At 44.1% G+C, this 22,067-nt stretch overlaps 1 protein-coding gene across 4 annotated transcripts in view; it reads left to right on the forward strand.

Moving 5' to 3' along the window:
* The window catches only part of MAP2K5 (mitogen-activated protein kinase kinase 5), a 307,732-nt gene that overhangs the window by 241,469 nt on the left and 44,196 nt on the right, over positions 1 to 22,067 (forward strand). For 3 of the 4 annotated variants that reach the window (XM_085849335.1, XM_085849333.1, XM_085849336.1), the window contains one exon: positions 18,913 to 18,963. The exons of the other annotated variant lie outside the window; for it this stretch is intronic. In XM_085849335.1, the coding sequence (XP_085705461.1) occupies positions 18,913 to 18,963 (51 nt within the window). The remainder of the gene's footprint in view (positions 1 to 18,912; positions 18,964 to 22,067) is intronic. 4 annotated transcript variants of the gene reach the window in all.

A 22,067-nucleotide genomic window follows, 5' to 3' on the forward strand; every position in this document is an offset into this window, starting at 1 on the left:
CAATTATTACATATTTTTCTCCATATTCTCCTAATAAAGGTTTGTTGAAAAATTTATGAAAAAAGCTCAAATGGTAGAAAAGTTATGGCCAAGAGAGACAGACACACACAGACATATCACACAGACACAGACACACCTAAAAACATATCTCACCCTGAGAAACAAAATTGAAGCCATCAACCAACTAGCAATACCAGTATTCTAATGCAGCTTCAGAATAATAAACTGGCCACAAATGGAAAACAACAAACTAGATATCAAAATTGGGAAACTTCAATAACCACAAAGTGCTTTACAAAAATCAATGCTTCCCGAGAATGTACCGACTGAGATGAGAAGGAGGTAGCGGCCTGATGGAACTCAACCAAGTGGTGGGCAGAATGACATCTGTCGGACTGGCTCATGATGTGAAAAGTTCAACAGACTACCGAATCCAATTTGTATGCAACCACGCAGACAGCAAGCCAGAGGAGGTATCCCTCACCCACCGAGCAAAAAATTTCCAAAGACAGGTGTGAATGGAAGATTTCATGCATTAAACTGAAACAGCAATGAATACAGCCCCAATGAAAGCAAAAAAGAAGAAAGAAAATATAAAGTGAAATATCGACAGATATACACCGACAACTGGGAGAACGACAAATGAACAGGAAGGTATAAAAAAGAGGTTTTATTTGTTATTTTGTATACATTGTCGAGGCTTGTATGAGAGCTAACACACAATGCAGAACAAGGGGGGCAGGAGACAAGAGGGATGGGAGAGGGAAGGACAAAACAGTGGGAAACAGAGACATTAGGAGATCTGTGGAAGGGAGAGGGATGGGGTGGGGGACATGGGGTATACAAGATTGACATTACAGGAACTTTCATGAAGGAAAGCAAGGAATTTGAAGGAGGTGGGTTTGGGGTGGATTCACGGGGGTAGAAAAGATCGAGGTTTTGGATGGGGGACGATAAGAGGTGGTGATGAACAGCTGTTTTGAAGGCCCGGAGGGAAGAATGGGATTGAAGAGAGTGTGGGAGTTTATTTCAAAGGCGGGAAAAAAGAGGAATGAAAGAGTGAAGGTGAGCAGTGATTCGTGATTTTGGTAGTTTTACCAGAAGGGCGTTGCTGGCGGACCTTGAGCGCCCTGCGGAAATATGGGAGGGACATATCGCAGACAGAGCGGGGATGGGTGGGGGGCGAGACCAAAGAGGAGACTGTAGAAGACAGAAAGACCACTGACCTGCCTGTTGTGAGTGAGTGAGAGGCCCAAAAACTCAACCTCATCGCGGATGATGCCAATGATCCTAAATGCCTTGGTTTCCACAGCATGAAGCCAGGAAAGGGTAGAGGCAGGAGCACCAGCCCAGAGGGAAGGGAGTTGGACGGATTGGGTATAGACAAAGAAGACTCTTTGAAATGGCTAATAAGAGGTCAGCTCAACTGGGATGGAGAATGCATCATTATTAATGCTGTTATTCAGGAGGATAGGCGTGATGATATCGGCAGCTGATTAGCGCCGTGATGACGTTGCTGCCTCACTTCCACTTCCGGGTTTGTTCTATCGTCACCACATGCGAGACGCTTTGTCATGACCTCCTCTCGACATAGTGTGCAGGGTGGCCATGCCCGAACACGCTTCTCACTTTACGAGCCGTTCCAACCACTTGGTCTGAATCTCTCCAAGTCTATCGCCGATGCTGTGACCGATCTGGTGAACGTGGCCCTGACCACAATATCGCTGCGTCAGAACCAGTCCGACCCTCGAGAATGGTTGAATGAAGTGTGGTCATGGAAGGAGTACGCCGGTACGATGACCGAGACTCAAGAGGAAGAGCAACCGAGCAGGTGGAGCTCATGTAGCGCTCGGAGTAAGCTTGCCGTCGGGACGAATGAATTGCTCCGGTGCTGCAGCGGGATGCAATCGGTCGTGTTGATGTGTGGAGGCACATGGTCCCTGGTTCTGAGCCGGAAGCTACTGTTGTTCTACGTCTACAGGTCCGCTCCCATGGCCCGTTTGCAAGGCCTGGGCGCATGGACCACTGTGGTGCTCACTTTGCGCTCTGCACTCGCCCTAAGCATTTGGAGGTACTGCTTGACGTTTGCGGGCCCGGTGCAGGTGATCTTGTTGCTGATGCCGACGCTCCATGTTACCCTGGCTGAGCGAGCTTTGAGCCATGGGGACACAGAGCTTGGACACTATTTCTTGTAATTTAAAATGTCTATTTCTGGCTAACTTGCATTTTTAGTGTGCATTTATATTCATGCATAATATACATATTCGTATCATTTTACATTATTATTATTGTTATTTATGCATACACATATATTTGTAAGTTTGTTTTATCATTGTAAACGACAAATATCAGTCTTCAGACTGCCTTGTCCAGTGTTTGAAGTTCCCAATAAACCGAAATGAATGAATGAATGCACAAGACCAGGGACACTACACCAATGGCTTTTATATAATGGTGGGACTGAGTCAATCGGACAAGTGTAGGTTTTGCAAGGTAAAAACAGAAAGTACGAGCCACCACCTACCAGGATGTAAAAAACTCATGTCAGAACAACTGTACACACAAAGGCACAACAAGGTATGTAGAGTAATCCACTGGCACATCTGCAAAAGTCTCAAAATCCCAGTTCCCCAAAACTCATGGAAACATGAACCAAAAGCAGTCATTGAGAACAAAGGAAGTAACGCTCACGTCCAACCTGATGATCCCATCGAGTGTGAACATAGAAAACAAAGCATTGCAACTGCATATAGTCCTTAGGTATGTATAAAAAATACGACAGCATTGCTAATTGAGGCTTCATTTCCCAGCAATTTTGGCCTAAACGACGCACAACTCAATAAAATGACCAAATATCAAGATCTCAAAAATGAAGTGAAAAGATCCTGGAAACTGAAGAACACCAAAATTGTACCGGTGATCATTGGAGCAACGGGAATGATGAAGAAGAACCTTACCGCGATTTTAAAACCATCCCTTGGAATATAATGACAAATGAACTATAGTTTTGAAGCTATCCGGGGCTCGGTGACGATCCTCAAAAGAGCCCTCGGAACAAAACGTTGAGAACAAAACTCCACACCTTGGTCCATGATTCATGACCACCCTTACTGAAATGGAGGTGGATACTTCAACACCTGCGAGGACTCCGTTCCATCTTTTGAAACTCACACATATGGAGAAAACAACAAATAACACCACACACACACACACACACACACTCACACACACACACACACACACACACACACACACACACACACACACACACACACGATTGCAAAAGCCCGTATCCCCCTGCACAGGGGGGATGAGCTAATGAATGACAGTGAGAGGTTTGTCAAATGTACTACTCCATTCCCCTTATCTCACACCTTTCCCACAATGTCCATTGCCAGCACGTTCAACCTTCAAACCAAAACGACTGAAATATTTTTGATTTGCATGACAGTCAGTGTCCGACCTTTTCTGAATTATGTGTCTCTGGACACACATTTATTTACTTTCTTTTTGTACATGCTTGACACATCGTTTGATGCGCATCATGGTAAGATTGATTTTTTTTTTTTTGTGCGTAAAGTCCTTTGCAACAATATAATCTGAAATGAGTTCCTTGTTATTTCTGTTTGGAGCGGTATGTGTGTAAATGGTGGCACGGGCCAGGTTTGTGGATAGGTTAGCTTTTTCTTTCGCATCAAAACATCTCTTCTGCTGAATGTGTTCCAATTGTTGCGTGTGATTGTTATTTTTGGGCATTATGGGCATCAGACATGCAAATAAACGGAGCACTAGTAAGCACAAGCAATGTACACGAACATACGTTTTCCATTTATTTAATTGACAAACCTGTAAATCTTTCACCCCTTTCCCCAACCGGTACCCGAGTGTTTTGCAGCACCAGAAGTCCCTTGAACATGGCTTTTTTTAGGTCATGACAATTGCATTTGTGTTAACGCACATACTATTAATAAGCCATGGTGCCACCAAGTAGTGGTGACAAGCACATGGTGGACAACATGGCACCACTTATTAGCAATGCCACAGATAATGCGTAACCATCGTCACGGCTCCATGAGGCTTCGTGAATGGTGGGTCTCCAAGAAGAAAGAGATCAGGCCAGATTAGGTGTTATTATTAATGGACATCTATTTAGAAATTATATTAATTCAGGATGTAGAAGCTATAAATGTGCAAACGATGCTTGCCATCTGTCTGAAGTTTATTTTATTAATGACCGAAAGCTGAATATGTCTGGGCCGATAGGCACGAGCCTTCACAAGTTCCTCACTCAACCTGCAATATATATTAGAGTACTCGACTATCGAAATGTCAATTCAAATTCTCTCTTCCATGAACCTCTCTAATATGTTAATATTAAAATAAATGTCCAATCAATTAATTTTTTTTTTTTGGGGGGGGAGGGTTCTGCAAACGTCATTCCTCTCCTGAAGGTGCTTTGTTTGAATGAAAGATTTGATGCAAGAAATAATATCCATATCAGTTACTTCTCATATTCCAATCTCCACCACAAGGATTGAAGAATCGATGACAAATGGCGACAGAACATCTGGGAAAGGATTTCATCGAGTTCTCCACTCTTTCCATAGAGACTGTTGTTTCGTTTGCATTAATGTCTTCTCCGGCGCTTGTCCTCCGCACCATTATCTGCCTTTCATAAGCAGGACCAACATACACACAAAGAAACAAGCACGCACACATATCTTCTTTTTCCTGTTTTTTTTTTTTTTTTCTTTCTCCTCCTTCGTTTCCCTTGAGATCTCATCTCATTTTCTAATTCTGACAGCCTGGCTGGTGATAATTATTTGTTTGGTATCAAGAATGGAAATGCTTAGTATTCACGGTTTGGGGACTTGGCATGTGGAGAAGATTGGTGAATGGGGAGGACGGTGTAGTTGGGGTCCAGGGAATGAGGCAGGTTGTGGAATCTTCTGATATAGTAATTACTCTTCTTCTTAGCTCATTAAGATGCACAGCCTTAGGATAGTGGGGAAGGATACGGAGATGGTGAATCCTGGCACAAAGCTGAGAGGGTCAAGGGTCCAGCAGAGCCCAGAGAGACTCACAGAAATTAGTGCACGAACAGACAATGCAGCTTTCTGTCAGCTCTTCTCGCCTTTTTAATTAATTTTCCTTTTTCAGACTTTCCCGAGTGTGCCATCTACGTTTGTCTTTCTCTTTCTTTTTCTTTGCGTGTGTGTGTGTGTGTGTGTGTGTGTGTGTGTGTGTGTGTGTGTGTGTGTGTGTGTGTGTGTGTGTCATTACTGTCATACCTTGTGTCAAATGGCTATTTTCAACAAACCTTTATGATGAGAACATGGAGATAACTAGTTAATAATTGGGTCGAAATGTCAAAGGGCAAAGTTCACAGTAAATAGCAATAGGCCGTCCGTTGCGCGTCAGTGCGAGACGGCCGGGTTTTGTAACCGCTTCCGTGTTTCTTTATTGATTCACCATTGAGCTTGTGTGTGTCTGTTCAGGCCATAACTTGTTAATTTTTTTTTACCAATTGAGTTTTGTCATTAAATCTTCCAACAAACCCTTCGTATGAGAATATGGAAAACACAAGTTTAAAATTTTTTAATTTTTTCCCTTAAGCTGCTGGTTTTTTTTCAAGTTTAGTTCAAGGACAAAGCGGACGCGGACGGGCTTTGCATTTTGAGATGTTTTCTACTTTCGGTTTGGGTTTCAAGGACAAATCTGTGATATTTTCACACTTGATTACAGGAACATTTTCTAGTGTTCCACATCATCACAACTCCTTACCAAGAGTTCTTTAAATGATTATCACAGAAGCCTGGACAGCCTCCACTTGTCGCCCTTTTTATGTTGCTATTTCCTGGTATCCCTTTCAAATAATCAATGGTGATCTCGTTTTATTGCTGCAGCACTCGGACATTTACCGGTGTTCTGTCGACTTAATTTGACTTCTAAATGAACTTCACGGCATTCTTTAAGGTTTTGGCCACTCTAAGTAACATATCGACAAAGTAATTGGATATTTCTTCGTTCGTACACAGCACAAGGCTCCGGGGTAACATTATTGGCCGAGGGCACGGCTGTGCCGCTGAATTGGATAATTGTGGCCAATGTTTAGCAATGCCATCCTTTTATTTTTAACTTATCAGTGCTATGCAAACCTGGTGTTGGCTTAGTGGTTAGGGTGGCTGTCTTAGGATCCTGAATTTGAGCCCTGTTGGCTGCTGTTTTGGGGGTTTTTTTTGTTTCCCAAGTCGAGGCTCATGTAAGAGATAATAAGAATTAACACCAGGTGGGGTTGACTCAGCCTATCATCCTTCTGATGTCGGCGAAATGAGTACCAGTGTACTGGTAGAGGGGCACAGCATCAGCAGCATATTTGCACCCCAACAGAAATGATAGCTCTCCAGCAACCAAGCTGCCATACACAAGGAGAAGTAGTGCCATACTGGGTTGTACCATATTGTTTACAGGTGTTCCCACTTGAACGAATGGTCAGATTATATGCAAGTGTTACGTCGTCATTCCTGATCATTCTTTCTTTGACGTGTTTCCGTGACTTTTGGGGGACTGGGATGTTGAAGGTTTTTGCACAAGTGCATTACTCTGCAAATGTTATAGGAATAGGCCTTTGTGCAGTCTGGAAGAGGGGCACAGCATCCTGGTATCCCTTTCAAATAATCAATGGTGATCTCTTTTTATTGCTGCAGCACTCTGACATTTACCGGTGTTATGTCGACTTCTAAATTACTTCTAAATGAATATATTACTTAGAGTGGCCAAAGACTTCATAGAGTGGCAAATGTTATAGGATTAGGCCTTTGTGCAGTCTGGTAGAGGCACACAAGTGCATGACTGTGCAGTCATTTTGACGTTGGCGTGGTTAAATCCTGTAAAGAACGTGACATCGCACTCCAGAAAAAGTACCTTTCTGTCCCAAATTTGTGGAACCTATATTTGTGTTTGCCTCGGTGTTTCCGTTTTATGATCGCCCTATCTGTTCAGTGTGTTTGATGATTTGAAGTTGCAACTGATTCGTCTGCACTCTCTTTAGCCATGCCAGTGAGCCTTTCTTATGTATTTATGGTCAGTGCAGTTCCTTCTTTTGAATATCCTGCTCTCTTCTCCTTCAACGAATTCCTTGCGTATGAGGGTAGTTAAAGATGGTTAAGTGGACTTCTTATTGTATAAAATCAAATGGTTCAGGGAAATAAATGTTGGTTATTTTCACCAATTTATCAATGTATTCTCTCAAAACACACACACACACACACACACACACACACACACACACACACACACACACACACACACACACACACACACACACACACACACACACACACTCACTCGGTAGGCAGCCATTTCAGACTGGAAGGATGTTCATTTGGAACTTTGTACTCGAGCAGTGATTGGTCAACTTGGCGTTGTGAGGGAGAGAATTATTGTGCAGTTACATCATACCCTGAGACCTCTCATTGAGAAGAACAGACATCTCATTGAGACTGAGACAGCACACTTAGCCACCGTCGACGTATTGCTTGTCTCACGTCATTGTGTGGCATTTCACTGAAATACAGTCCATTGGTGCTTTTCCTTCATCCAAAAACATTCAGGCGAATTAAACTGCGAAGGTCCAAAAACACTTTGCCTGAAGCTTTCCAGATGATGACTGAAACTGTTTTCTGTGCACCAAGAACGTCTCCACTCCATGCTGGCTCTCATTGACTCCAGTATGAAATGACAGACCCAAGTCTTATCCCATCACAACTTTCTTTAATAAGCCGTGTGCCGTCCCTCAGATGGACGTTAAACGGGCGTCCTATCTGCCAGCATTAGTTACTGGACATTAAGGATCCCACGGTGTCCTTCATGAAGAGTAGGCGAGCTATTGCACACTGGCTACACCAATTTCCAAGTCCTGCAATACTTGTTTAGAGGTGATGAATCAATCCTGCTGAATCGTGTCATCACCGCATCGGACGATGTTTGGTGTCATGGCTGTGGTTAGGTGACCACCGTATGGCTGGTCAGAAAGGTCAGCTTTTCCTTCCTCTGATGTCTTCACCTGCTTCGCCCGGTGGCCGGCGGTACTTCGACCCAGTGTGCCATCACCGTAGATGTTCTACCATTTTTGAATTGCTTCTCTGCCGTGAAAAACTCAACGACAGCCCTTTGGTTATAACATGTTTCACTGGAAGATGTCATTTTGGATACCGCTGACTGCTGCGCTACCTGCTGGCATCTTGGGTGAAACTTCGCACTGAGGTGGAGCAGGGTTGATTCTTCATCCACACAAAGTAACAATACTGGCATGTGTTTCATCTCGTGAAAAAGGGTGAGTGGGGTGGGGGGGGAGGGGGGCATTACTTTTGGAACAATCCTCGTATTTGATCAAATGTTGAAATATGTGGATAATCCTACGGTTGTGTTTTTGATGCACCTGATTCAACTCCATCAGACTGCCAGCTCCTTGAAGTCTCGGCCATTGTAATCGTGAAATGAATTGTTTTTGTTGAATATTTTTTTGAATACAATGCACTTCCTTCTTTTACTGCAGTTTGTTGATTTATCCTTGTGGCCAATGTAGTATAACGTAATGGCAGAGGAAACACTGGCACAACGAGCTTGTTTGGAGGTTCAGGCGCGGCATGTTTTCAGGACTTCCTGTGTTCTGCACAGATATTACTTGACAATTCCCCGACACGTTTCTTTGCAGTAGTTTTGTTCCATGTAGCCCTCTTCCATGCAAAAGTATTTGTATTTTTTGTTTATTTTATTTTTATGTTGGTGTACCAAAGTAAAGTTGATTCTTTTATTGTTTATTTATTTCTTCTTTACCCTGCTTTCAGTGTGCATTGATTTAGCCCACTGTGACGTACAAATTGCACTTCAATCTTGTTATTATTACCTCCACCACCGAAGGTGGACGGAGGTTATGTTTCACCCCTGTCTGTCTGTTTGTGAGCAAGATATGTCAAAAAAAATCTTTTGGGATGGATTCGGCCAAAATATTGTGGACAGGTTGGATGTGTGACGAGGATGTATTGATGACATTTTAGTGAAGATCTGGATCCGGATCCGGATCCTATAATTTTTCAAGCGAGTCTTCACCATTGAGAGATCGGACCGAAAACGATATATAGCATGGTATCTCAAAAAGGTTATAGACGAATTATAACAAAACTAGGTGAATGAGTTGGTTAGATGACAAGAACAAGCCGATTCTATTTCGGTTTAGGTCCAGATGCAAATTTGCCCGATCAGTGGGACACAAAACGTAAATTGTTCAGACTGGCGGAGGTATGTGCTCTACCGAGTGCCGTTCTAGTTTTCCCAGTTTTAGTTGTTTCTGTTTTTTGCTTGCTGCACTAAATGTTTGGAACACATCCACATGCATATGTGTTTAATCATCTTTATTTCTGCTTGATGGAATTTAGATTATACTCATGTCCTTGGTTGTTGATCAATTTACTGAAGGGCTTTAATTCTATGTATAATAGTAGAGGAGAGAGATGATCACTTTGAAGAATACGTTATTGTATTTTTCACAATTTTATTTGAATTTATTTCAAGTGGTGGGGTGTAGTATCAAAGCCAGGAGGAGAGGATGGCACTATCAATCAGTGTGCGAGCAGGTGAAGGCTCAGCTGGAAGGGTAGGGTGTAAAAGCAAAGCAAATACAGGTGGCTGGCTCAACAGTCAAAGACTTCACTATCTGCCATGGGAAGATGGAATCAGGGGCGAAAGCTCTGGCTGGCGCACTATGATATAAAGGGAAAGGGATAGGTGTTGCAAAAATATAAGTGCATCAAGTAAAAGGAGAGAGAGAGAGACAGAGACAGATACAGAGACAGAGACACAGACACATAGAGATATAGATTTTTCCTCTTTTCCTGCACAAAGTAAAAATTCCAGCAAAACAAAGTAATCACAATAGGATCTCAAAGGAAGACCTCAACAAAGCACCAATTTCCCTCAAATTGTACAAGAATAGCAGTCATTTAATAGAAACGCTATTTTCCCTTCACAATTGCAGTAATTCAGGGTTTTAATGTTGAGTATCATAATATTCTGCCCAAGTGTGTCACTCACTATTTGATTGTCTAAACTTGTATTTTGCATGTTTTTCCTGTCCAATTAAATAATTCCCAAAACAAACCATCCAATCCTATTAAGTGTAATTACCTCCGCCACCAAAGTTGAAGGAGGTTGTGTTTTCACCCCTTTCTGTCTGTCTGTTTGTTTGTCTGTTTGACTGTGTGCAGGATATCTCAAAAAGTTTGGACGGATCAAGATGAAATTTTGTGGACAGGTTCGGTGTTTGACAAGGATACACTGATTAGATTTTGGTGAAGACCCGGATCCGAATCCGACTATGACAACTTTTTAAAGTGATTCTTCACCACAGAGATAGGGCCAAAAACGATATATAGCATGACATCTCATAAAGTTGTGGACGGATTCAGACGAAGCTTGGTGGACACTTTGGGTGTTTGACAAGGACGAATTGATTCGATTTTTGTGAAGATATGAATCCGAATCTGGATACGAGAAGTATTTAATTATTTAAGTGATTCTTCGTCATTGAGAGATAGAGCCAAAACGATAAAAAGTATGATATTTCAAAAATGTATTGGGCCCGATATGTTCTCATGGATCAGGTACTACGTGGCAGAGGTATGCGCTCCACCGAGTGCCCTTCTAGTTTTATCTGTGTCACCAAAAATAAAAGCATTATGTAGAACATAGTCGACAAAATATATATTTGTAAAAGTGAGAGGTGTTAAACACGTGCACAGAGTTCCAGGTGATGCACACAATGAACGTGCTTTTGAGTTTTAATCGGAGAACCGATGTAATGAAGCATTGCAAGGTGAGATCTGATGAACCAAATTCCATGGAAAATCCCCAACAGACTTACGGGAAGGCAATGAGTAAATTCCCTGCCAATTATGGTGTTCATGGATGTATTTCGGTTCCGATTGCTGGTCTTTATACCCACCAAGTTTTCATGCTCTACCAGCAACTTTGATAAAAAACACTTTTTAAGAAAAAAAACATTTTTTCCAATCAAAAAAAAAAAGAAAAAAGAAGACTTCCTATGCAGAAGTGCTCCAGTTATATGATTTACTTGACAACCCCTTCAAAATGTAGTCGACAATAATCCACAACTTCCCTTTTCCAAATCATCCGTCTCTGACAACCCCTTTCACTATTATTGTGACGAGTACTGAAAGTCAATTTGTCCAATCAGAAGCCTTTACCAAGTAAAAGTCAGCCTGGAAGTTCCAGGAAATGGCTGGATTTTCCCATGATGCTGTTAAGTGTGCAAGATGACGCGATCCCCTGAAGTCAACCTCATTGAGGCTTTTGTCTTCCAGTTGAACAGTCATAAAAACACAAGTATGTTTTTACTGTCTATTACTTCCACCATATAGGTAACAAGAACAATTTGATTAGATTTTTGTTAAGGTCCGGATCCAGATCCAGCCTATCAGTGAGATACAAAACGTAAACTGTTCAGCCTGGCGGAGGTATGCGCTCTTCCGAGTGGCGTTCTAGTTGTTACTGCGATAACTTGTGAACCACTGAAGGGATGTTTTTTTTAAAATCAAACTTGGTTGGAGGTGAATTGTGATGCAATGATGAACTAATTAGATTTTGGGTTCAAAGGATCAAAGACCATGTGACCTTTAGCAGGCGGAAAGTAGCAGATTTTAGTAACTGCGATAACTTCTGAACCGTTTTAGTGATTTTGACTGAACATGGTGCAGGTATGTACTCTGATCCAAAAATGACCTGATAAGATTTTTGGGTAAAAAGGTTATGTGACCTTTTGCTAAAAGTAGCAGATTTTCATTCCCAACTTTTACCAAACTTCGTACAAAGGTATATTATCATGAAACGATGAACTGATTTGATTTTGCGATCAAAGGGTCAAAGATCATGTGACCTTTTACTCAAGGTAGCGGATTATAGTTACTGCTATAACTTGTGAATGGCTAAAGGAGTAACTACCAAACTTGGCAGGACTATGGATGGGAATACAAAGATGAACTGATTACATTTTGGGTTCAAAGGCCAAAGGACAAGTACCCTTTCATTAAAAATACGTGTTACTGCAATAACTTTATGTGTTTTTTTTCAAAAAACCACATAAAGTTATTGTTAAAAACTACATAAAGTAAAAAAAAAACACATTTATGTGGTTCAAAAAACCCGGTTTGTAACTTCCGGTTCCGGGTTTGGAGCGAAGAGAAGTCTCCTTCAGGGCTCTCTGCTGACGTTCTCAAAGTTAAGTTTCCGGTCGTTATCTGTCCCATTTTAACTCTTTAATTTTCTCACCTCCATGTTACTGTGTGTTCCCAGTTCGGTTTTGTTTCAAAAATCGTGCTATTTTGTGAGTATTATTGTCGACGTTCTTACCGGGTGTTTGAGGCTTTGGCCTCGGCTTGAGGCCTACCGGTTCCACTCAGTGTTCGATTGTTTTTTTTGTTTGTTTTTTTGTTTTTTTTCTCCCCATTACCTTCAATTTCTATCCTCCCCATTACCTTCAATTTTCATCCTCCCCACTTTCCTAACATCCCCCATTCTCCCAACTAATCTCTTTCTTATCTCAAAAAAAATAAAAAAAATACCCAACAACAACAACAACATGCTGACCTTCTCCCGATTCTGCTTCTTCTTCTTCCTCTTATCTTCCTCCTCGTCTTCTTCCTCAATTTTTTTTTTTCGACACTTCCATGACCTAATCTGTTGAAAACTCTCTCAAACATTAATATTAACAACAAAAACGATCTTATAATGCTTCATCTGCCTCTCTCACACATGTGGTACTCTTTACTGTTTCATAATGCACTACTCTGCGATTTTAACAGACTGCTCTCAATTCGAACTCTCCTTCATTCCTTGCCAAAAAATCCAACTGTTACAGCGCTTCTTCTCTCCATTCTCTGAATTCGCCTTCATTGCATCCATCAAGAATTGTGTTAAATCGCATCTCTGACCTAAAACTTTTAAAAACCACAGTTTGCTATGAATGTTCGCTTTCCATCAACCATTCTGTTCTTCCAACTTCAGTGCCAACTCACCCCCCTCACTCTCACTCTCACTCACAACCATCCCACTCTTCTCCCTCCAAGCCTCCCTCTCACCTCTCTCAAAAATTCCCCCCTCACCTTTCTCCCACCTTTCATCCCCCTCACTCATCCTTCTCAAAGTTGCCCCCCCTCTCATCCACCAAGCTGCCTCCCTCCACTGCTCTCTCACCTCCATCTCTTCACTCCACCTCCTCAAATCCTCAACTTCCTTCTTCCTTGTCTCTTGTCCCCCTCTCCCCCAGCACCACAGAGCCTTTTCTCCTCCTCATTCGGCCCCCTCCCCTAGCTATTCTGCAATACCCCACACTCTTTCAACAACCCTCCTTACCTTCCCCCCTTGTCGCTTGTCCTACCCTCCCCCTCCCCCTCCACCCCCTGCACACAAAGCCTCCTCCCCTACCTCTTCATTAAAAGTGTGGACCTCAAATATCCGGGGCCTTCGCTCAAACCTTTCAGATCTTTCCAGACAGGTTGCCACTGACAAACCAGACATAATCTGCCTAACAGAAACTTTCCTCTCCCAAGACGTGTCTGACTCCCAAGTATCTCTCTCTTTTTACTCCCTCCTCCGGTATGACAGACCTGAGCTTCGTCCTGGTGGAGGTGTTGCTCTCTTCATCAAAGACTCCATTCCTCACTCTCCATGCACTGCTCTCACTCCCCAACACCCCCAGGAATACCTCTCGCTACGGCTTCCCCTCCACTCCCACCTCATGTTTATATATGTACTGTACCATCCACCGAACAGTGATGACTCCATCTACACCTCACTATCCGAAAACATGGACATTTTCTGTCTTCTCATCCAAACTCTCTCTTCCTCTAATGTGGTGACTTCAATTGTCATCACGCCAGTTGGCTAGGTGTGGGTACCTCTCTCACCTGTCGTGGCACCTCAGCAAAAGCTTTCTGCGACTCATTAGGACTGACTCAATTGGTCAACTTCCCGACCCAGATCTCAACCAATGGTACTCCATCTCTTCTGGATCTGATTTTGACAAATTTCCCTGACAATATCTGCTGCTATTTTTCCGCACCAATCGGTTCTTCTGACCACGTCCTTGTCAAAGTTTACATCTCTCTGGCTATTATCAGAGAACCACCTCACCGCCGTCAAGTCTGGCATTTCACTCAAGCCGACTGGCAGGGTCTCCGAGCAGCCATCAAACTTACAGACTGGTCTCCTATCACTACTTTCTCAAACATCAACTCATCCTGGGAATTCTTTCAAAGAAACTTGCTCTGCCTCATGCACAGATTTATCCCCTCTCGTGTTCAGTTGTCCTACCCTTCCTCCCGCCCTTGGTTTACTGAAACTTGTGGCGAGGCAGTTGTCCTGAAACAACTTGCCTTTGCCTCATGGAAAGCAAACCCAACTGAGGGCAATCTCAGTTCCTTCCAAAAAGCTCGGAACAAGTGTGTATCCACCCTCAGGAGAGCCAGAAAACAACATCTTTCTCATCTCAAGTCTGAACTCTCAAACCTCTCTCCCTCCTCAAAATCCTGGTGGCGTTTAATCAAAACTGTTTCTGGTGTATGTTCCCCCTCCATCCCCTCCCTTTCCTCAAATGGCCGCACTGCTGATACCGCATGTGATAAAGCTGAATGTCTAAACTCTGTGTTTGCAGCTAAATCTTGTGTCCTAAACCCATCACTTTCTCTACCCACCTTACCCAGTCGCACCAAACTGTCCCTGGACTCTGTATCCTTTTCTCCTGACAAGGTGGAGAGCTTGCTGTCAAACCTCGACTCAGATTCTGCAACCAGTCCAGACGGCATCAGCCCACGTGTCCTCAAAGCCTGCTCTTCTGCTCTTGCTCACCCTCTCTCTGTTCTATTCACCCTCTCATTTGCCCAAGGTCATCTGCCATCTGCTTGGAAATCTGCTAACATCACTGCCCTGCATAAAAAAGGTGCAAAAACAGATCCCTGTAACTACAGACCAATCAGCCTTCTCCCAATCATCAGCAAGGTTATGGAATCCATCATCGCTTCAGACATGAAATCCTTCCTCTTCTCCAATGGCTTGATTTCCGATCATCAATTTGGTTTCAGACCAGGTCACTCTACCCTGGATATGCTGCTTCTGCTCTCCCATCAATGGATGGAGGTTCTCAATGCCAGACAGGAAATCCGAGCCGTGTCCCTGGACATATCACGTGCTTTTGACACAGTCTGGCACCCTGCCCTGCTCACAAAACTCTCTTCCCATGGTATTCAAGGCCATCTCCACTCATGGCTCGCAGACTTCCTCTCCTATCGCAGTCAACGTGTAAACGGCCCTAAATGGAGTTCTTTCATCCCCTCTGCCTGTCCAGGCTGGAGTTCCTCAAGGTAGTGATCTGGGCCCTGTTCTTTTTCTGGTTTTCATCAATGATCTCTCCGACTCTCTGGAAAATCCTCTATTTCTCTTTGTCGACGACTCCACCCTCTGCCGTACCATCTGTCATCCCTCAGACCGGCAAGCAGCAGCTTCTTCGCTCACTGCAGATCTGGATAAAATCACAAACTGGTCCAACACGTAGAACATGTCTTTCAATCCAGACAAATCTCACACTCTCACTATGTCTCTTCGAAAGGACCGTTTAGAAAAACCCCCCATCCACTTTCTCAACAATCCTCTGGAAGAAGTCTTTTCTTTCAAGCTTCTGGGTCTCACGATCTGCCATGACCTTTCCTGGGAAAGTCACATTTCCAACCTCGCCTCAAAAACCAGTCGCCGACTGGGAATCCTCCGTCGTGCAAAGTCCTTCCTCGGCCCTCTTGAGCTCCTGACCACTTACAAAGCTTTTATCCGTAGCCTGATGGAGTACTGCTCTCCCCTCTGGGTTGGTGCTCCTGCCTCCCACCTTTCTCGGCTTAACGCTGTCGAAACCAGGGCATTTAAGATCATCGGCATCTCCCGCAATGAAGCTGAGTCTTTGGGCCTCTCACTCAATCACCGCAGGTTGGTCGGTGGTCTTTCTGTCTTCTGCCAAGTCCTCTCCACCCTTGCCCCCCCTGCTCTCTCTGCGATTTGTCCCCACCACATTTCCACAGGGCGCTCAAGGTCCGCCAACAACCCCCTTCTGGTAAAACTACCAAAATCACGAATCACTGCTCACCTTCACTCTTTCATTCCTCTTTTTTCCTGCCTTTGGAATCAACTCCCTCACTCTGTTCATTCCCATTCTTCCCTCCAGGCTTTCAAAACAGCTGTTCACCACCACCTCTTATCATCCCCCATCCAAATCCTCGATCTTTTCTACCCCCGATAATCCACCCAAGCCCACTTCCTTCAATTCCCCTGCTTTCCTTCCTGAAAGTCCCTGTAATGTCCATCTTCTCTTCGCTATATTCCCCGTCCCATCCCCATCCCTCTCCCTTCAACAGTTCACCGAATGTGTCTGTTCCCCACTGTTTTGTCCCTCCCACTCCCGCCCCTCTTATCTCATGCCCCCTTGCTGTGAGTTGTGTGTTAGCTCTCATACGAGCCTCAACAAGGTATACAAAAAAAAAAAAAACTTCTGAGCCACTCAAGAGATTTCAACCATACTTGACACATGTATGGAATGTAACACAAAGAATAACTGAATCTATTTTAAATTGAACAGCTCAAAGGTCACGTGAGTTTTGAAAATAATTTTGCAGACCATTATGAGCTAGAATCATCTGATGTTCTCTCTTCTACTCATCTATCTCTCTCTCTCTCTCTCTCTCTCTCTCTCTCTCTCTCTCTCTCTCTCTCTCTCTCTCTCTGTCTCTCTCTCTCTCTCTCTCTCTCTCTCTCTCTCTGTCTCTCTGTCTCTCTGTCTCTCTGTCTCTCTGTCTCTCTGTCTCTCTGTCTCTCTGTCTCTCTGTCTCTCTGTCTCTCTGTCTCTCTGTCTCTCTCTCTCTCTCGATGAACTATTACAGTAAGTTGACCTATAACGTGGGCAGAGGCATATCCATTGATGCATTACTGTAAAATTCTATTTTCTAGTTTTAGATCCAATTCGCAACTCATTTCCATCCACGTGCCGAAACATGGAATTTTAGTGTCAGGATAAAGCCACACCTTCATCATTGGGGTTCCTGCACTGTGTTGAATTGCAACACAGCATTTACTTATCAGCAAGGTTTTGGAATCTATCATTGCTTCAGATATTAAATCCTTCCTCGACTCCAATGGCTTGACTTCCGATCATCAGTTTGGATTCAGACCAGGTCATTCTACCATGGATATGCTTCTTCTGCTCTCCCAATGATGGATGGAGATCCTCAATGCCAGACAAGATCAGAGCCATATCCCTAGACATATCGCGTGCTTTCTGATATGGTCTGGCACCCTGCCCTGCTCACTCAACTTTCTTCCTGTGGAATCCAAGGCCATATCCACTCATGGATCGCAGACTTCCTCTCCTGTCACAGCCAAAGTGTGGCCCTTAATCGAGTCCTCTTATCCCCTCTTCCTGTCCAGCCTGGAGTTCCTCAAGGCAGTGTTCTGGGCCCTGTCCTTTTTCTGGTTTTCATCAATGATCTCTCTGTCTCTCTGGAAAATCTTCTTTATCCCTTTGCTGATGACGCCACCCTCTGCCGTACCATCTATTTTCCCTCAGACCGGCAAGCAGCAGCTTCTTCGCTCTCTGCAGATCTGGACAAAATCACAAACTGGTCCAACACGTGGAACACGTCTTTCAATCCTGACGAATCTCACACTCTCACTTTGTCTCGACGAAAGGACCATCTGGAACCCCCCCCCCCCAAATCTACTTTCTCAACAATCCTCTTGAAGAAGTCCTTTTTTTCAAGCTTCTGGGTCTCACTTGCTGCCATGATCCTTCCTTGGAAAGCCACATTTCCAAGCTGGCCTCCAAAGCCAGTCGCCAACTGGGAATCCTCCATCGTACAAAGTCCTGATCCTTGGCACACCTGAGCTCCCGACCACAAACAAAGCTTTTGTTCACAGCCTGATGGAGTACTGCTCTCCCCTCCAGGCTGGTGCTCCTGCCTCTCACCTTTCTCGGCTTTATGATGTGAAAGTCAAGGCATTTAGGATCATTGGTATCTCCCGTGATGAGATTGAGTCTTTGGGTCTCTCACTCTCCCACCACAGACAGGTCGGTATTCTTTCTGTCTTCTTCTGTCTCCTCTTTGGCCACGCCTCCCCTGCTCTGCCTGAGATATGTCCCCCCCCCCCACCTTATTTCGCAGGGTGCTCAAGGTCCGCCAGCAACCCTCTTCTGGCAAAACTACCAAAATCACGAATCACTGCTCACCTTCACTCTTTCATTCCTCTTTTTTCCCACCTTTGGAACAAACTCCCACACTCTCGTCAATCCCACTCTTCCCTCCAGGTCTTCAAAACAGCTGTTCATGACCATCTCTTATCTTTCCACATCCAAAACCACGATGTTTTCTACCCCACTTATCCACCCAAACCTCACCTCCTTCAAATTCCCTACTTTCCTTCCTGTAAGTCCATGTCATGTAAGGATCTGAAAGTCCCTGTCGTGTCCATCTTGTTTACCCTGTGTACTACACCCCATCCCTCTCCCTTCCACATATCTCCTCATGTCTCTGTTCCACACTTTTCCTTCCCTCTCCCACCCCTCTTGTCTCCTGCTCCCCTTGTTGTACATTCTGTGTGTATGCTCTCATACGAGCCTCGACAGTGTATACAAAAAATAGAAGAAAAAAAAACTGGCGGAAGTGTGTAAGCAGGAAAGTGCTTGCAGAACTGCTCAGCTCCATCCATAAAATGCTAGATCACGTTGCGGTATTTTGTCTCATAAGGTCACTGTAAAGTGATAATACCTGATAACAATGTAACGTGCCGGTTCTTTTTTTGCAGCTTGTGAACTCGATTGCCAAGACCTACGTCGGAACAAGTGTTTATATGGCTGTGAGTTGTCTTTTTTCCCCCCAAAATTGTCATACCTTACTTCTCGTTTCTCTGTCTACACGTTATTTTGGCTCCCTTATGTCGTTGAATGATAAATTGTTTAAATGTGGTTTAACATTTAAATACCGTATATTTGTCTCCACGACGTGTGAAAATTTCACCTTCATTTTATAATCATGAACTGTGTCACCTGAAAGTTCAGCTGGGAATTGTAAGCTTGTGGTTGAGTACTTGTGATCGCGTGATAATGAAAAATGGATGAAGATATATCACTGTCCTCTTCCTTGGCATGACACTGTCCAACACCAAGCAACCGGTCTTTCATCCTTGGGGAGGAGCAAGGAACTTTGTAACTTTGCACAGTTTAAATGTTCGTGTGAGGATAACTTTTCCCCTTTGTTTTACCTTGGCTCAGGCTTAGGGAGGGGCTGATGCACAAATCATGCACACACTTGCAGACAAATACATGAAGCAATCCCACACTTGACTTCAGACGAACATAGCCGCTGACCTTGTAAAAGTGGCAGAACTTCCCAGGACACTCTGGATACCAGCAACACCATCGATGTGACATCGCTTTTCTCTCCACAGTCGGCAGGGAAATTAAAGAGAAATCTCCAAACTCCCTCTCCACCTTCCCCTTCCTCATGGGACGCCAATCCACAGTGTTTGTTTGTGCTCAATCTTCTTAATGCTGAGCATCAAGTAACAAGTAGGAAGGCAGCAATCATGGTCAGCAGATCTAAACATCCACCTCCCAGACTGAGAGAGGATGCTCCAACCAATATGCCATTGGAGGTTTTTGGTTTGTGCCACTTTGACAAATTTCAATTACAGCAAAGTTATTGTTCTATTTTTTTCTGTTTATTTTCTTCTGCTGTTCCATACTTCTGCTACTCCACTTCCCACCCTTCTTCTTCTTGATCCTCTTCTTGTATCAGAATATTAATTGACTACGACTACTATAACTTCTACTTCTACTAAATTACTAAATTACAGTAAATAATTAGCTATCCCTCAGTGTCAAGGATGTTTATTGTCAATTTTGTCTGTGGGTCCGTGTATGGCTAATGAGGCCGATACAGGATCAGCAAACTCTGTCACTATTTGGACATGTGTTTCTGAGCACGACTGGTGGTTGTTTATGTCCACGATGTGCTGTTTCTGCCACACCCGTTCTCCCATCTTCAGTTGTTGTCATGGGGTTTCAATGTGCTGAGATCTTTGTAGCAGACTCTTCCTCCATCTGAGGTGGTCCTGGACTTTGATGGAACATCTCCAGCTCATATATGGTGCAGCAGCTCAACGATGTACTCTAAGGTGGCGATCATGACTCTTTGATGAACATCGAGCTGAGTTTCAGATCTGAGGTCACGGTCTTCGAACACCTGTTTCTTCAGCACCTGTTTCTTCAGCACCTGAAGTCTGCATTTGCATAATTAAGGCGATGTTGGATTTCTTCATTGATATAAACCTTGTGTGTTTGAGATCATTTATATAAACCTTATGTGTGTAAGAGATCTGTGGAAAGGAGAGGGATGGGGCAGGGTACACCGGGTAAACATGATGGACACTACAGGGTCTTTCAGGTCCTTGCACGACAGGGACTTTCAGGAAGGAAAACGAAATTTTAAGGAGGTGGGTTTCGGGTGGATTAATGGGGGTCGAAAAGATGGTGGTTTTGGACGGGGAAAGATAAGAGATGGTCATGAACAGCTGTTTTGAAGACCTGGAGGGAAGAGTGGGATTAAAGAGTGTGTGAGTATGTTCCAAAGGCTGGGGAGAAAGAGGAATGAAAGAGTGAAGGTGAGCAGTGATTCTTGAGTTTGGTAGTTTACCAGAAGGGGGTTACTGGCAGACCTTGAACACCCTGTGGAAATATGGGGGAGACAGATCGCAAACAAAGCAGGGGAGGTGAGGCTGGAGAGGAGATGGTGGAAGACAGAAAGACCACCACCGACGGAAGAAAGAGAGCAACACCACCGACCTGCTTGCGGTGAGGGAGTGAGAGACCCACCGACTCAACCTCATCACGGGAGATACCAATGATCCTAATTGCCTTGGTTTTCACAGCGTGAAGCTGAGAAAGGTGAACGGTGGGAGCACCAGCCCAGAGAGCCGTACTCCATCAGGTTGTGGATGAAAGCTTTGTTTGTGGTCAGAAACTCAGGTGTGCCAAGGAAGGACTTTGCTTGATGGAAGATGCCCAGTCGGCAACTGTCTTTACAGGCTAGCTTGAAAATGTGGCTTTTCCAGGAAAGATCATGGCAGATTGTGAAGCCCAAAAACTTGGATGAAAGGATTTATTTTTTGAGGATTGTTGAGAAAGTAGATTTGGGGGAGGGGGTGGTTTTAAAGGGTCCTTTCTGAGACACAGGATTGAAAGACATGTTCCACGTGTTGGACCAGTTTGTGCTTATATCCAGATCTGCAGAGAGCGAAGAAGCTGCTGCTTGCTGGTCTGAGGGATGACAGATGGTGTGACAGAGGTTGGAGTCATCAGCAAAGAGAAAAAGAGGATTTGCCAGAGAGTCGGAGAGATCATTGATGAAAACCAGAAAAAGAACAGGGCTCAGAACGCTACCTTGAGGAACTCCAGCCTGGATAGAGAGAGGGGATGAGAGAATTCTATTAAGATCTACATATTGACTGTGACAGGAGAGGAAGTCTGCGAGCCATGAGTGGAGATTGCATTGGATCCCATAGGAACAGAGTTTGGTGAGCAGGGCTGGGAGCCAGACCACATCAAAAGTAAGCAATATGTCTTGGGAGATGGCTCTGATCTTATGTCTGGCATCGAGGACCTCCATCCATTGTTGGGAAAGCAAAAGTATCATGTCTAGGGTAGAGTGACCTGGTCTGAATCCAAATTGATGATTGGAAATGGAGCCATTGGAGAAGAGGAAGGATTTGATGTCAGAAACGATGATCGATTCCACATAAACATGAGGTGGGAGTGGAGGGGAAGCTGAAGCCAGAGGTATTCCTGGGGGTGTGGGGGAGTGAGAGCAGTGCATGGAGAATGAGGAGTAGCGTTTTTGATGAAGAGAGCAACTCCGCCACCAGGATGAGTCTCAGGTCTGTCATACTGGAGGAGGAGAGAT

The sequence above is a fragment of the Eptatretus burgeri genome, chromosome 12 (genome assembly GCF_056783735.1).
Source record: "Eptatretus burgeri isolate ZD-2024b chromosome 12, Ebu_testis_v1, whole genome shotgun sequence".
Taxonomy (NCBI): Eukaryota; Metazoa; Chordata; class Myxini; order Myxiniformes; family Myxinidae; genus Eptatretus; species Eptatretus burgeri.